Source organism: Eumetopias jubatus, unplaced genomic scaffold (assembly GCF_037043125.1).
Source record: "Eumetopias jubatus isolate StellerSeaLion01/CBP00866 unplaced genomic scaffold, mEumJub1_p1.0 scaffold_14, whole genome shotgun sequence".
NCBI classification, from domain to species: domain Eukaryota; kingdom Metazoa; phylum Chordata; class Mammalia; order Carnivora; family Otariidae; genus Eumetopias; species Eumetopias jubatus.
This window is the reverse complement of record NW_028274820.1, coordinates 85,720,987-85,736,947: the sequence shown is the minus strand read 5'-3', so window position 1 is coordinate 85,736,947 and position 15,961 is coordinate 85,720,987. Positions and strand designations below refer to the sequence as shown.

Here is a 15,961-nt window from a genome sequence, read left to right as displayed (position 1 = left end):
AAAATGTCTGCTGGGGAAATACAGAATGTGTCTGGTAGAAGAGCCAATAACCAGGACTTTGGTCATCAAACTTGAATGATGGCTCCCTATCCCTGAAGACTGAGAGCCCGCCCTGGTCACCTGCTTTAGAGTCTTCACACTCTCATGGATGGGCCTGGGTAATCCAACCAAGGTATCTGTGTCCCTGTGAAATGAGAGATATACCAGATCATAAGCATCAAAACTATAGAGAACTACTGATTAATCACTGGCCTCTATCTCTAAAACTAATATTATATTATATGTTAACTAACTGAATTTAAATTTAAAAAAACTATAGAGAACTACTGATATCCCCTGGAGTTACATGGACCATGCCACTTTCAACATGCGGTATTCTAGATTTTTCTCTGCAAGCTTCCATGTCCCCCATTATTGCTTCAGGACACAAAAAGAACAATGCCACACAGAAGTGTTCCTGAAAATTAGGATTTTTGTATAGTCTTTTGGGGATTTACTTTGTCAGGGTGTGGTAGGTTCCTTAAAAGGGCATGTAGCCCAACTACAGTGAAACATGGGAACAAGGCCTTCTCCATTTTGTAGAGGCCAGCCAGTGTGAGGGATTCATGAGGGAGGAGATATGGGGGAAGACTGGATCTGATCTGACCATGTTGCTTCTTCACAAAATTCTGGCCTATTAAAACAGGAAGGACCCCTAGGGACCACCTAATCCAACACTCTCCTGAAGAAATTGAAGCCCAAGAGGGAAATGACTTGTCACTCAAGGTCCTACACCTGGCTAAGAACATAAGAGTTCCTCTAGGAAACTGGAAGGAAAAAAATTCCATGGCACCAGCCCAGAGTCACTAGCAGATGGCCCATAGTGGCTCTAAGTTACACCATAACTACCAGGCAACATCTCTCATTCCAGCCACCCACTCCTCTGGCCCCCTAAGAACCACTGTATAGCCAGTTCTGACCATCTAGTCACTTACTGCCCCAGAGTGAATCCGATGAATTTGTTCCTGCTCATCTCCAAGAAGTGCTCAATGTCCTTCTGTCTGAGAGGACAGTGGAGAGACAATTCCCAGAAAAGGAAAAAAAAAAAGGCAAACCTTGAGAGACAGAACCTTTCTGGACTCCTAACCCTTTGATTGGAGGATTAGAGCAGTGGGGGAAGATAACAGCTAACAGAGGAAACTTCAAACCCACGAGTTCCGACTTCTAGCCCAGCTTACTGAGACTTGAACATGTAGACCACTGCATTGTGGGCCTTCAGTGATTCTAATCCCAAAATTCAGGGGCCCCGGAGTTATCAAACCTACCTGACCTTTGGGGCCCAGGGTAGGCCCTTGGGAAAGGCCACCCGCTCAGCAGAAAGGGATGCCTGTGAGGGTGGAGGTGGCACCAGAGGGTCTTGCTCTAGCAGGTCTAATTCTCCATCCAAGGTTCGTTCTCCATCACCAGCAGACTCCTCTTCCTCCTCTGTGGCTGGTTCCTCAGTCTTAAAGAGATCTCTTTCATTGTAGATGTCCAGGCTGTCCTGCTTAGTGAGGAGTTGCTGGGTGGGGGTTGGGAGGGTGGAGAGAAGGTGTACAGAGATCTCACTCTGAGCATCCTTGTCTGAGGTCACCCTCTACCCATAAGCTACTAGACTTTAGGATACATGGAGTAACAACCCAGCTCTTATAAGAATATCCCCTACCCCACCTTAACCCTAGTATATCCACCAGGCCCAATCCCAGGACAAGCACCTCTCAGGCAACCAAGCCTATGGCTGGGGAACAAAGCATACATAATCCCAAAGTCAGTTACTTAGCTTTCAGAAAGCATGGATTTTTTTATTTTATTTTATTTATTTATTTATTTTTTGCCAGCACTTTCCTTCCTTATTATGCTCTGCTTAGGTGAACATTCAATTAGTTTGCCTTCTGTGAGCTTACACCAGCTGGCTGACTGAGGAAGGGGAGGACAGAGGGTTGCTGCTAGGCAGAAGGAAGCAAGTTTGGAATTTTAAATCTTGTCAAAAAAAAAAAAGATTGGACAGAAATAGGCCAAAAAGTTAACAGTGACTGCCTATGGTTTATTAAGCTTGTAGGTGATTTTCTTTGTTCCTCCCTTCTTCACATTTTTATATTTGCTCCAAATTTTGTACAGTGAGTAAGCATTACTTTATAAAACAAAAAATAAAGGTTAAAAAAAATCACATTGCAGATTATGTAGACTAGATTACTGAACATGACTGTCTGGTCCTGTCACCTGTAATTGGTGAACTCAGGTATTTCAGGGAGGTGAGTTTATGGGTACATGGTCAAGTCTCAAGGCAACCTGTCATTCTGACCTTTCGAGGGATGCAGATTATACCTAGAATACTAATCAATCACCTCCTAAATGTAAACCTCTGGTTCCAGGGCCAGACAAGAGCATGGCTGGCTCAGAGTAAACCTTGCTATCAATAAAATGATAAAGTGCCTTACCCCATGCATGTGGATTTGCGGGGAGCCCTGTTCAGGTGATCTGGGTCCCTATTTCCAGGATTATGCCCTAACTGTTGGCCAGGATAACTCCAGGCATACCAGGTCTGGGCCAATGACCCTGTAGCAAGATATGGATCTATGATGTAATATGAACAGTGTTACATCATGATAGCCTGGGAGCCTTCTGGAGTTGGGAGACAGTAGCCAAAGTACAGACTCCAAGGTTTCAGGTTGGTCACAAGGCCAATCAGAGGTAGGATGAACCTCGTCATTTACTGCCTTTTCCTACCACATCCAGAGTAGCTCAGAATCTTAATTTTTGGCCTACTAGTATCAAAACACCACTGTCTGCTTTAGTTCGTACCCTTCGAGAACCACGGCGGCCTCGCAGCTTAGAGGGTGGTGGTGCCAGCTGAGACTCCCCCAGGTCGAGGGTGTAAGAGGGCGGGGAGGCAGCACGCATGCTCTTCACCACCTGGATACTGTCTTCAGCCAGTGGAGGCAGCCCCAATTCTGCCCGCTTCTGTACCTTGAGAACCTGTAGATGCTCAAATCCACCAAGGGTAAACTATGGTATAAACAGGAAAGGGGCAGAGGAGAGGAAAAGAGGGAAGTCAGAGGGAACAAGGTCAGGGAAATGTGAATGGAGAGGAAGAGCCACACTCTCCAGTCCCCTTGTACTCCCTTCTTAACTAAGAAGTAATAAAACAGGAAGGGACAAATGTAGTTACTATCCCCAGTCTTAGAAGCTCAGGGGTCAGGATAAAGCATTATTTACTGACTCAGGGCTGGAAACATCACCAGGAATTAGGAAAGGGACTTCTGGGGGCTTCCACTGGAGAAAAAAAAGGGAAACTGTGTCCCCTTTTTAAGGAGTACAACCAGATGCTATAAAGCCCGAGTCACTCAATTTCTTCTGCAGTCAAAGTTAGTTCCCCCCTATGAAACTCGCTCTGGAGGGTATGTTGTTCAGGAAGTCCTGTGGGGTGGGAGCCAGAGGTGAAGGATCAGATTTAATAATTAGTAACAAAGCTGTAACCATACACTTATGAGGACTTCATTTTTTTTAAAGATTCATTTATTTATTTTAGAGAGAGAATGTGAGCAGGGGGAGGGGCAGAAGGAGAGAGAGAGAGAAAGAGAGAGAGAAGCAGATACCCCACTGAGCGCAGAGTCCAACACAAGCCTCGATCCCACGACCCTGAGCTAATGACCTGAGCCAAAATTAAAGAGTCAGACACTTAACTGACTGAGCCACCCAGGTGCCCCAGGACTTCATTATTTTTTAAAGCAAATCCTCTGTTTATTTGGATGAAGGGCAGGTAGTAAATCCCATTTTATAGCCAGAAAAATTGAGGCAGAGACAGTTGCCTGAGGTTCCTCAGTATCAGCGGAGGGTAGATCTCCCAACTCTCAACCAGTATTCTTTCCATGAAATGTCAGCTCTATCATGGGAAGGTGCAATGACACCCTAACTCATAGAGTGACATCTCCCGTCAGTCCAATAGAAATAGGTAACCTGCTGTGACACAGAACACATGATTTCTCTCCATTGGCTAACAGCTGCCCTCCCTATTCTTCTGCCTAGCTCCAGTCTCCTGGAATCAGACTAGAAGAAAGTGAGGTGGCAGAGGGGCATTGCTGATCTGATGAGATGGGCGTGGGGAGGAGGGGGTGGATCAGCCACTTACCATGACCACCTTCCAGAGCAAAAGCAGGACCTTCTTTATGGGGAAGTGGGGAGCCAGGCCACTGCAGAACTTGGTAACCATGGAGAAAAGCAAAAGGGCAAAAGGTTCCTCATTATGCATGGAGAAGCCTGGGGAAGAGGAGAGAGAGAAGTGAGAAAGTAAGGATGAGAGTGCTGAAACCCTGCCCCTTTAACCCTGCTTCTGGATGCAATGAGGTAGGCTCTTACCTCCTCCAAGAATTTGAGTACTGTTCCTTAGAAGGAGGCTTAGAGAATCCCCAGAGGGAAGGAACAGGAAGGAAGGCCATGGAGGTAAAATGGCTTAGCTCCCAAGCTTGAGGGTGGATACCAAACTAGAAGTAATAGTAATAAAGATGTTCCTTTTTGGCCAAAGGACTCAATGTATTTCATAGATCACAACTCACTTTCCCACATCAATCTAATATATTTTAAAAATTCCATAGGCCTTCATATCTTATCCCTGTGTGATGACAACATCAGTATTTTCAAGGCGATTCAACTCAGCATTTCATGTGAGATTGATGATGAAATGGGAGATGGATGGCTATTTCCATTTTATAACCAAGGAAATCAAGGCACAGAAATGACACATGATTGGTACTAACTCATAGACACAAGGGAAGTTAAGCCAGGTCCTCACGCCTACCACGCAGTATCTTTGCCCTAAAAGAATGGATGCTAATTTGGAAAGAGGAAGGGAGGAAGAAAGGAAAAGGAGGGAAGGAGGGAGAAAGCAAGGAAGGAAGGAAAAGCTATTTGTCTCTTCTCTGAGGATGCGCAGAAGTTATGCTTCCCCTCCACCATCAGCATCTTATCCCTACCCTTCCTCAAATGCCACTTCTTACTCAATTCAGTGCGGAAGGTCTCCCGTGCTGTCCTCCACCGGCAGGAGTCTGTCTCTCGCTCCAGGCGGATATTTTCCACCAATAGGTACATGACACTCAGCAGCACCCTGGGGTTATAGAAGGGTTACAAGAGGTTCCCAAAGCAGCTCCCAGCCTATAGTCAGAGACCTTGGGGATGATCTCTGTGGGAGCCCGACCCAGTGGAATTAGCAACTACTAGTAGTCTGGTATATCTGAGACTTGGGCCAAGGGTAACCCACTGTTAACTCTCCCTTGTTCTAATCCCAGGGCCAGCTCAACTTACCTGAGTTCTGTGCTATCAGCAATGGAGATGGCTGGTTTCCGAAGAGCACTGCTACAGGCCTGGCTGTTGCTGCCATGGGGAGGAGGGAGAGAACAGGAACTCATAAGGCCTCTTTACACCCTGTGTCCCTACTTATCATATACATAAACGTGAGCACCTGCTATTCCCTGGCTATGTAGCTAAAAGAAATTGGTCTAAGGTAAAGGAACCCATTGAATTCCTTTGCCACCTCAGTAAACCTTTATCTGTGGGGAAGATGGGCAAGGGCAGGATCTCTGATAACCCCTCCACTTATAATCCACACTGTGCCTAGCACTGTGCTGAACACAAAATAGATGCTAAGCAACCCTTTTCTCTTTTTTTTAAAGATTTTATTTATTTATTTGACACACAGAAAGAGACAGTGAGAGAGGGAACACAAGCAGGGGAAGCAGGAGAGGGAGAAGCAGGCTTCTCGTGGAGCAGGGAGCCCGATGTAGGGCTTGATTCCAGGACCCTGAGATCATGACCTGAGCCGAAGCAGACGCCTAACAACTGAGCCACCCAGGCACCCCTAAGGAACCCTTTCAATCTCCCCTCTTTAAACTCCTGGGTAACAGGCATGAGATAAAATGACGGATCACTATAGTGGTAGCAGCAGATAAGGCCACCTCTAGAGCTATGACCTATGAGGGAAAGAAATTGGGCACGGCAACAGAAGTTGGTCCTGTCCCTCTTGGATCATGTTCTCAGGTAGAACAGTCTCCTTCATGGATTCCAGAGTTAGGCTGAGTTGAGAAGGTGTTTAGATATAAAGGGAACCCACCTAGGATAGGACCCTGAAGCCCAGGACTGAAGCTGTTAAGTGGGGCAAAAGCTATTGATGAGCCCAACCTCAGGGAAGAGGACAGACTATCAGAGAGCGTGGCTGGATAGAGGGGAAGTGTCAGTAAGCTTTGGGCTGAGGTGTGAATAGACCCTGCTCCCACAGAGGTCTCTAGAGTGAGGGAATCAGCATAGGACATGAGGCACACTTCAAGGAAGGGGGTTGTCTAGGCCGGCTCTCCCCTAAGGTTTCTCACTCGATTTCCATGTGGAGTAGCTCCAAGAAGGCTGAGAAGGTCCCCATCTGATAGAGCAGGAAGCAGTTGTACCTGGACCAGTGTAGCACATCGACCTCCGAATCACATTCCCCAAAAGTGCCTAAAGAACCAGACAGTGTCATATGGGTTGAGGGGTATCCAGTTCTTTCCACCCTGCCCCATGATCTTAAGTCTATCTTCCAACACCTTGCCCAACAATTAGGCCGACAAAGTACGGCAAGGGCCCTCCAGAACTTCCTTGAATGAGGCAGGAAAGAGGAGAAACAGTCTCCAGAGTCAGGTCCAATGTGCTTATCACTGGCCTGTCTTAAGTTTGAGTTCCCTGGGAAGCAGATCCAGAGAGAAGGATTCAAATGCAAGCAGTTTATTTGGGACATGATCCCAGGAACCATTAGTAGAGAAGTGGGGAAGTGAGATAGGGAAGAAAAGGTAGCTAAGGAGCTGAACCCAGGTTGGGGAAGCTCTGGGAAGCAGTATATGTTTTACACCCTCAGAATCATCCCACCCAAGAAGGGTGAGGCAATTGGGCTATTCATCCACTAACTCCTGTCACTCATTGATCAGTGCTACTGGACTAGGGGAGCACATTAATTCCCTAGCACTTCCTGGCTACCCTATATGGACTGCAGAGAAAGACCTCAGGTAAAAAGTTAAAGGTACTAGCTAGCAGTTGGAAGTTGGCCAGAGCACCAGGCCCGAGAGATATGGTTAGGCACTGCCTTGTTTGCTGTAGTCTTCCCTTTACCACTCTCATTCCTATCCATTTATTATTTTCTTTTATAGTTTTTTTGTATTTGTTTGTTTGTTTGTCGTTGTTGTTGTTGTTTTAGCTCCCAGCTAGTTGGTTCTGCCAATAGTCCTCTTATTATGATCTCAGGGCATATTTTTACTATTCCAGTTAGGTTATCTCATTTCTCTTTCCAACACCTGGCTAATAGGTCTCTTCTGGGAAGGTTTTCTCAATTAATCTCACTGAGTTCTGATCCCAGTTACACACCGCATCCACTCCTGCTGCTATGCTGGCTTGAACTCTCTAAATGCCAATGAGAAATAATGCAGAAGGTCCATGTGTGAATCTGTGGCACCACACTACCTCCCCTCAGTGGAGGTCAGTGCCATAGCTGAAGAAAGAAGACTCCATGCTCAGCTGGTGGTACATCAACTCTAGCCACACTGACTCTCTTACTAAAACTCCACATATGATTATAGCCCACATGAAGGAAAAAGGAACTTTATAAGAAATCTTGCCCTGCCTGGCAAGATAAAGGCCAATTCCAAGGGATCCAGGATAGTACCCACCACCATCTCCTTAACTTCCTTATAAGCATCAGGTTACTCCTAGCACTTGACAAGATCTCTCCTTGAGAGGACCTTGCTTTCTTAGCATGGCTTGCCTCATCCTAGTCTTGATAACACCATTTCTCTCCCTAGTTTTCACCCATCTCAAGCTGGCAAAGGTGGCCACTCGCCTTGGGCCAGGTACAGAACAGCCCGGGCCACCTTCAGTCGCCGTTCCCTACTGACCACCTCCAGTCGGTCCAGGAGTCCCATCACATAGGCCTTCTGGGCATCTTCCTCCAACTCCAGCCACTCCTTGCCCTGCACTGAGGAAAAAAGGCCATACAGATCCAGTGTCAGCTTTTGCCTCCCCTTCCTGGAAAGGCTCCTGATAACATACCCACCTCTGATCCCCACCCCCAACAAATTCTTCTCTTCAAAAGCTCTCTTTATTTAGCTGAGAAAGAATAAGAGATTGGAGAAATAAAGGACCCCCAAAGTTCTGGCTGAATCCACTCTGCAGCTCATCTTCCTCCATATCCCCTTTATTCTCCACACAGAGCCTGTTCTGTCCTATCTCTATGCCTTTCCAAGGAGTTCCCTCTCTCCCTACATATTCAATTCCTATTCATCATTACAGGTCCAATACTAAATTACCTCTTTCCCACTAATGCTCCAGCCAGAAGCTCTGTCCCCCAAGATACTACCCTGCCTCCAGTACCCCCAAGATACCTTTTACTTCTCTTATGATACTTACCACTTTCCTTTTGGCCTCAGTAAGTTTTGTGATGTACACACCTCCCCTCTGCCACTGGACTATAATCTCTTTGAAGATTCTGCAAATTCACTTTCAGCCCTGCTCCCCGCATCTCGCACAAAACAGTTCTCACCACACATCTGTTGAGCTGCAAACTGAATTCACTGACCAAGTAAGGAGATGGAGGTCTGAGAGGATCAGTGTGGACACATGGAATTATTATTAGATGCAATTAGGAGTGAGGCAGAGTTGGAGGCAGGGATTGAATGTTAAAGTCAAGGACTACACTAGGAACAGAGTTCAATCAGGCCTCAGGGCACCAGCCCAGTTCCCATCCCTCTGCTCTCTGGGGCCTTTATATCAGTGAAAGGGACCGAGCTCAGGCTTCTCCTGCTTCCATTCCATGGCCTCTCCACTTGAGCTATAGGAAACTCTGTGTCCCATATGCAAGAAGGGATAGAGAAGTGGTTATGGAGAGGATGAAGAAGAATCATACTTTGTTTTGGGCTTTTTCTAGATCAGGCTGGGATATCATGGGGTGTGGGGGAGGAAAGCAGGTCTCTATGAATAAGAATCTGGGATCACCTTGAGTCTTGAAATCTTCTTCAAAGCACCTCCTGTTAGTGGTGAATTCCAGGTTTTCAGTGTAGCTATATAATTCTGTGTCAGGAAAGATAGGACAGAGTCACAAACATTCAGCAGACCCTTACAGAAGGGGCCTGGGGTGGAGAGGGTGGCATGAAAGAGCTAAAGCTTCCAACACATTCCTGTGTCCAATTCAATCCAGAGCCAGCTTCCTCCCTTTCGGAGCAGTTAAAAATAGCCACTTGTGTCCCTGGGTGATTAAACCATCAAACCTGTCCCCCTCCTGCCAGCTGGCTGCTACAGCAGAGAAGGCAGTCTTCAACACTGGTCAGGGCCAGGAGGAGGGATGAAGCAGAAAGGGCTTACTGTCATCAATCCTGTTTCTTAGGGCTGCAACCCCTTCTGCTTGTCAACCCAGACTGAAACTATCCTGTCTCTAGGGAAGAGAGGGGCAACACAATGCCTGAAATTTAGAGGCAAGATCCTTGTGCTATTCAAGGAACCAGAGTAAAGGCTGGAGAGTATGTGTTAGATGGCCCTTTGGGGTTGGAGCCTGTTCATTCGCTCCCTGCTGAGTTTCCTCAAAGGGTATAGAAGTTTAGGTTCCTGCCCATGGCCACCCAGGTAGACACAGCATCAAACAACACAGAAGCAGCTATTGTTGCCAAAGGGCTGCTTATGCCCAAGAAAATCTAACTTTGTTAACAATAGCCTCTGAATACAAAATGCAGAGAGTTTATGAGAAATAAAAATGCCTTTCCTACAGACACACACACTCCAGAACATTATACCAGGAAGTACCCTCATCTTACAGAGGATGAAGATTTGAAGTTGAGAAGTCAATAAGTGACAGAACAGATTTCCTCAAAACTCTGTAACAGACCCTTGCTGGAAATTTAACTAGGTCATAGATAATTCACAAAGAGAAATTCACTTATGTTCCAGCCAGCTGTATAATGGTTGAGAAACACCTTGTCTGGGAGCCAGGGCTTTTGAGTCCTGAGTTCCAGAATCCTGGATTGACCAGAAGCAAATCCCATCTCTGACTCTGATATTCTTCAGCGCTCAGTGGGTAGTGTGCATGTATGTTTTTTAAGAGCACAGCATGAACCCAGTCAGAGAAGGGAGCAAGGCTGTTAGGTACTAAAATATTTTCGTTTTTATTTTTAAATTTTAGATCATGAATTTTCATAGACAGATACAGAATACATAAGATAACCTGTGTATCTTCTACCCAGATTAAACAAACATTTACACTTGTTATATTTACTTCAGACGTCTAAAGTTTCCTTTTCCTCCCCAGTCTCATTCCCATCTCAAGACTTAACCATTTTAATGATATTGGTGTGTATCCTTTACATGCCTGTTTTTCTTTTACTGCATATGTATATACCTGTAAACAACATGACATTGTTGTGCTTGAAAGCTTTTATCCAAACAGGATATTATATATATTATTTTTCGTAGAAACAATTCTTAGTATGTCTTTCAGTAGTTTTTTACATGACAGTGTACTGAACACATCCATTTACTTAACTGACACTGTTCTTAATCAAGTGTGCAACTAGACTTCCCAGAAATATCTTTTAGGTTTGTGTGTTTAAGCAGTATTTGGATGCATGTATAAATTATTTTGTCACTGCTTCTTTCACTCTCAACACTACGTTTTTAACATTTATTGATATTGAAACATATTGATATAGATCAATTATTCTAACGGCTATGTGGTAGCCTACTATACTGATATGCTACAGTTTATCCATTCCCCTAAGTGGTTTTAAATTTTTCACAATGGCCACAATAAACATGTTTATACATGTTTTCTTGTGCCCAAATGTTCTTTAAAGGATACATCTAGAGTCACTGTGTCATAATATGTGTGCATCTTCAACTTTGCTAGATATGACCAAATTGCTTTCCAATTTTATATTCTGCTCCCTCATGCCAAGCAGTGTATAAAAGTACTCATTTCTCTGCACCCTCACCAACTTCAGGCTTTTAAGTTTTGCCATCCGATGAATATGAAATAATACCTCATTATTTTAATTTGCTTTTCCTCATTTACTAATGTAGTTGAACATCTTTTCATATATTTATTGACCATATGGTTTTCTATTCTCTGAATTCCTATTCATATTCTTTGATTATTTGTCTATTGGGTTGTTCTTCTCTTTTCTCTTTCTACACACACACACACACACACACACACACACACACACATACATATATGAAATATATTATCTGGAATTCTAATCCTTTGTTGGTTATTAAACTCAGCTCTCTCTTTGTCACTCATCACAAATTTATTCCCTGTGCTTATTCACAAGAACTTCTTTAAAAGTTCTTGTCTCTTTTCTCTGAAAAAGCATGTCTCAAAGTGTCACTTCCATGTGACAGAATATTTAATTTTCACACCATCGCCACCCAAAGCCCGTTTATTAATAACTGGCATTCATAGCACATGTAACATGGAGGCTCTTAGTGTGAGGAGATCACACTTAGCCTAAGCTAAAACCCAGACAGAGATAGAGAGGGAGAGGGTGGCAGAAAGAAGGGGGCATGCATGCAGAGATATGAGTGAATATGGGAAAAGAAACAGGAGGAATAGGGAAAAGGTGGAAAGAAAACAGATTTGAGAGTGCACCAAAAGAGAATAAAGGATGAGCAGAAAAGAGTGATAGAATAAAAGTGAAGAATACTGTAGCCAAAGGAGAATTCACAGAAGGAAATGTAAAAGCAAACATATTTACTGCTGGAGGTTGGAGAGAAGAGGGAATGTGGAGAACAGACAAGCTGCCAGGGGAGATCACAGACCCCTGCCCTCTCCTCCTGGCTATCCTTCCACTCTCCACAGACCATCTCTACCTCATACCTGACAACTCTGCTGCGTGCCCATCTGCATCTCCATACTCAAATTCCAGAGTGGGGCAGTCCACAGAGCCCTGTAATGGAGAAGTCTTTGCAGTGACTTGGGAAAAGGAATGAAAAAGGATATTATACTCTCATTTAATACTCATTATACTCTCTTCTTCTTCTCTTAGAGGCCAACGTTAGATCAGGGAGGCCGCTAGGAGAGTCCCATCTGGATCTTTAATCCAAGAGGTACCCTCCTCCAAGCCAAAATCCAAGGCTCAGTACAGGGCAGGGCTGAAGGTTCCTATATAAAATCAGAAAATCTGGGTAAAGCGCTAGGATTGTGAACAGATATGAAAGCTATGCAATCTGTGCCTGTATCTGACCTACATAAACATGGACCAGAAGAGCATGCAGCTGATTTCTAGAACAATGAGATGAACTAAAACAAAAGAGGTGAGCTGGATTCTAATTTCAGCTATGTCATTAACCCACTGTATGATTTTGGGCAAATCTCGTTTTTTGGATCATAGTTCATTTATTAAAAAAAAAAAAAAAAGTACCTCAGGTCTAGTGTTGACAACTTTAGGATTGTCAAATAAGGTAGTATTTCTACTCCAGGTTGTTTTTTTTTTTTTTTTTAAGATTTTATTTATTTGACAGAGAGAGCGACAACGAGAGAGGGAACACAAGCAGGGGGAGTGGGAGAGGGAGAAGCAGGCTTCCCACTGAGCAGGGAGCCCCATGCGGGGCTCGATCCCAGGACCCTGGGATCATGACCTGAGCCAGAGACAGACGCTTAATGACTGAGCCACCCAGGTGCCCCTACTCCAAGTTGTTTTAAAGCTAGATTTCCTATGATGTTGTATGTATAAATTTATAATACTATATAAAAATATTTTAATGTGATCCCACCCCCTAACCTCTTTAAGAATTTTAGAGTTATTTCCTACCAGCATACATTAGTATATATAAATTTTAAAATTTTTGCATCTCAGCTACCCCATATTGAGATCTTGAGCAAGTCACTTAATCTGTCTGTGCCTCAGTGTGGTATAAAAAATGTATTTGGTCTTTGACCCCATTCCAGGCACAGAGCTCCTAAAACCTCTGGAATTTCCTGATAGAAGTGTAATTCATAAGCCCCAGTCAACTTCTAAACTTGAGTTTATGCTAATGAGGTGACTCCTGGTGAGCCTTTAAGAGTTTCAGGGCTCGCCACACACCCAGAGAGGGGAGGAGGCTGATGATTGAGTTCAACCAGTGGCCAATGGTTTAATCAACCATGCCTAGGTAATGAAACTCCATAAAAGCCCTAAAACAATTAGGTTTGGGTACACCAAAGTGCTAGAAGGGTGAAACCTAGAGGGCGTGGAATCTCTGCACCATCTTACCCCCATATACCTTCTTCTTTGCCTTTCTTCATTTGGCTATTCTTGAGTTGTATCCTTTATAACAAAATTGTAATCATAAGCAGAACAGTTTTTTAAACTCTGTGAGTCACTGTAACAAATTATGGAATCTGGGGATGGCGGGGTTAGGGGTGGGGGTGGTCATGGAACCTCTGAATTTACAGTTGGCCAGGTAGAAGTGCATGTAGCCTGGGGGCCCCAGGTGTGGCTGGCATCTGAAATGGGGACTATCTTATGAGACTGAGCCCTTAACTTGTGGTATCTGTGCTAACTACGGATACTGTCAGAACTGAATTGGTGCCAGGGAATTACTGGAAAACGAAGTGCTCAGTTTTCCTATCTGTAAAATGAAGATAATTCATAGGGTCATTATAAGGACTCAATGAGTTAATAGAGAAAAAGCATTTAGCACACTACCCAACACTTGGTAGTACTATGTAGATGGTTACACTACTTTGTTATTTTTTTTAGATTTTATTTACTTATTTGAGAGAGAGAGAGAGAGCACTGGAGCAGAGGGGAGGGGTAGAGGGAGAGGGAGAAGCAGACTCCTGGCTGAGCAGGGAGGCGGATGTGGGACTCATCCCAGGGTCCTGCGATCATGACCTGAGCTGAAGGCTATGCTTAACCGACTTAGCCACCCAGGCACCCAGTTATACTACTTGAATTTTACCTATTGTACTTAAAATTTTAATATTATATTATAAAGGCATTATTCTCATATTATCATGACTATCATTTTAAACAGCTAAGTGTACAGCTAAGTGGACAGATAACTGGTTTTCTTAACCAGTTCACTATTGTTGAACATTTAAGTTGTTTTTAAATTTTTTTTTTTACTATATGTATGAAGCTGTGATACACTTATAATTTTTCCATATTTAGGAACTTTCCTAAGGATAGATTCTTTTTTTTCAACTAAGGATAGATTCTTGAAAAGGAAATGAATTGCATCAAACCTTATGAATGAACACTTGTATGGTTCTTTGTATATGACAAGTTGTTTTCCAAAACCACTTTATCAATTTACACTGCCATCAATGCAAATCATATTTAAATCCACTATAGCAAAGCTTTCCAAATATTTCCAGGTTACAGAGACAAAAAAAAAAAAAGGTGGAGGGTGGGAATGACATTAGGGTGTTCTGATAAGTAGAGACTTAAAAATCTTCTTAAAATATATATTTCAAAAAAGGATAGTTTAATACTCCCAAAATGAGGATACAATATTAGAATAAAAGAGTCATTAACAGCATGTTTTTCAAAGTTTTTGGATTGTAAATCAAAGAATAAATAAACTTTACATTATGTCCCAACACACACATACAAAACTGGACCAAAGTTTAACAAAATAGTATCACTATCACTATATGTGATGTAGATATTTTCTATTATTCTATTTCTTTAAAAAAATGTTGGTATCAACTCACAGATTACCCCCTATGTTTGAAAAACACTGTTTTAAATTGCATACGTCCTTCAGCAGGGTCAAGAGCCAGCATCCCGGTGACAAGATGTCACATGTTCCCTGCTACGATGTCACCAGAAGGACAGTCACCTCTGTGGTCTTCTACCTGAAAGGCTGGAATCTCACCTTATGTCAGACAGACCCTGAATGAAGGAGGCTCACTGAGAAATTCTCACAGCCCACAGCAGGCTCAAAATAACTGGGGCCTGAGAAGGACGCCCGAGGGACACAGCCTTGCATCAGTCAAACGACCAATGTTGCTTCCATAGTTTGGACAAAGGCACCGTGGAAACCTGAGGAGCTGACATCGGGGAAACTGAACAAGGGGTACAAGAGCCCTCTGTACCATCTCTGCAACGTCTCTGTAAACCTAAAATCACTCTAAAGTAAAAAGTTTAGTAAAAAAAATAATAATAAATTGCATAATCCTTTATTTATTCATTAAGTAAGCTCTACACCCAACATGGGACTTGAACTAATGACCCAGAGATCAAGAGTTTGCATGCTCTACCAACTGAGCCAGCCAGGCACCCCAAATTGCATACATCCTTTAAATTTATTGTATTGAACTACATTTTATGAAAAACTCACTTTAATGCCCCAAATTTTCCTCATTTTGCCACAAACCAGTAAAACTTTGTCAAGGACTTTGGAAACCAATTAAACCAAGGGATCTGGCTAAAGAGGCCTGAGGTGAATCATTTGGTTAAGAATCTTCTTCTTATTAAGGGGCTCTTGGGTGGCTCAGTCAGTTAAACCACCAACTCTTGGTTTCGGCTCAGGTAGTGATCTCAGGGTCCTGGGATCCAGCCCCATGTGGAGCCCTGTGTCAGGCTCTCGGTTCAGTGGGATGTCTGCTTGTGGATTCTCTCTCTCCCTCTGCCTCTGCCCTTCTCCCTCTGCCACTCAGTTTGTGCTCGCCCGTGCATGCGCTCTGTCTCTCTCTCTCAAATAAATCTTTAAAAAAAAGAATCTTCTTATTAAGTAAATAATTATTCTCTAGCTTCCTATTTTCCTTGGGATGTTCATACACTAAGCCATTCAGAGAGGGTAGGTCAACCAGTGTCCCTTACAAACACAATGATGGATGAGGACACTCTCTTGAATGGCGCCAACAGTAATTCTCTTCCAGTAATCCTTTAGAAGCACAAGAGGTGGGGGGAAAGACAAAAACAAAACCATCTCCTCTGAGGACTGTCTTCCACAGGAA

At 43.6% G+C, this 15,961-nt stretch overlaps 1 protein-coding gene across 1 annotated transcript in view; it reads right to left on the bottom strand.

The window, feature by feature from the left end:
* STRIP2 (striatin interacting protein 2) overlaps positions 1-15,961 on the bottom strand; it is a 47,052-nt gene that overhangs the window by 28,464 nt on the left and 2,627 nt on the right. The window contains exons 2-12 of the mRNA XM_028104921.2: positions 11,891-11,960; positions 9,019-9,093; positions 7,868-8,002; positions 6,378-6,498; positions 5,317-5,385; positions 5,013-5,119; positions 4,148-4,275; positions 2,821-3,024; positions 1,305-1,540; positions 975-1,040; positions 121-184 (exon numbers count right to left, since the gene is read on the bottom strand). Coding sequence (XP_027960722.1) covers positions 121-184; positions 975-1,040; positions 1,305-1,540; positions 2,821-3,024; positions 4,148-4,275; positions 5,013-5,119; positions 5,317-5,385; positions 6,378-6,498; positions 7,868-8,002; positions 9,019-9,093; positions 11,891-11,960 — 1,275 coding nt within the window. The remainder of the gene's footprint in view (positions 1-120; positions 185-974; positions 1,041-1,304; positions 1,541-2,820; positions 3,025-4,147; positions 4,276-5,012; positions 5,120-5,316; positions 5,386-6,377; positions 6,499-7,867; positions 8,003-9,018; positions 9,094-11,890; positions 11,961-15,961) is intronic.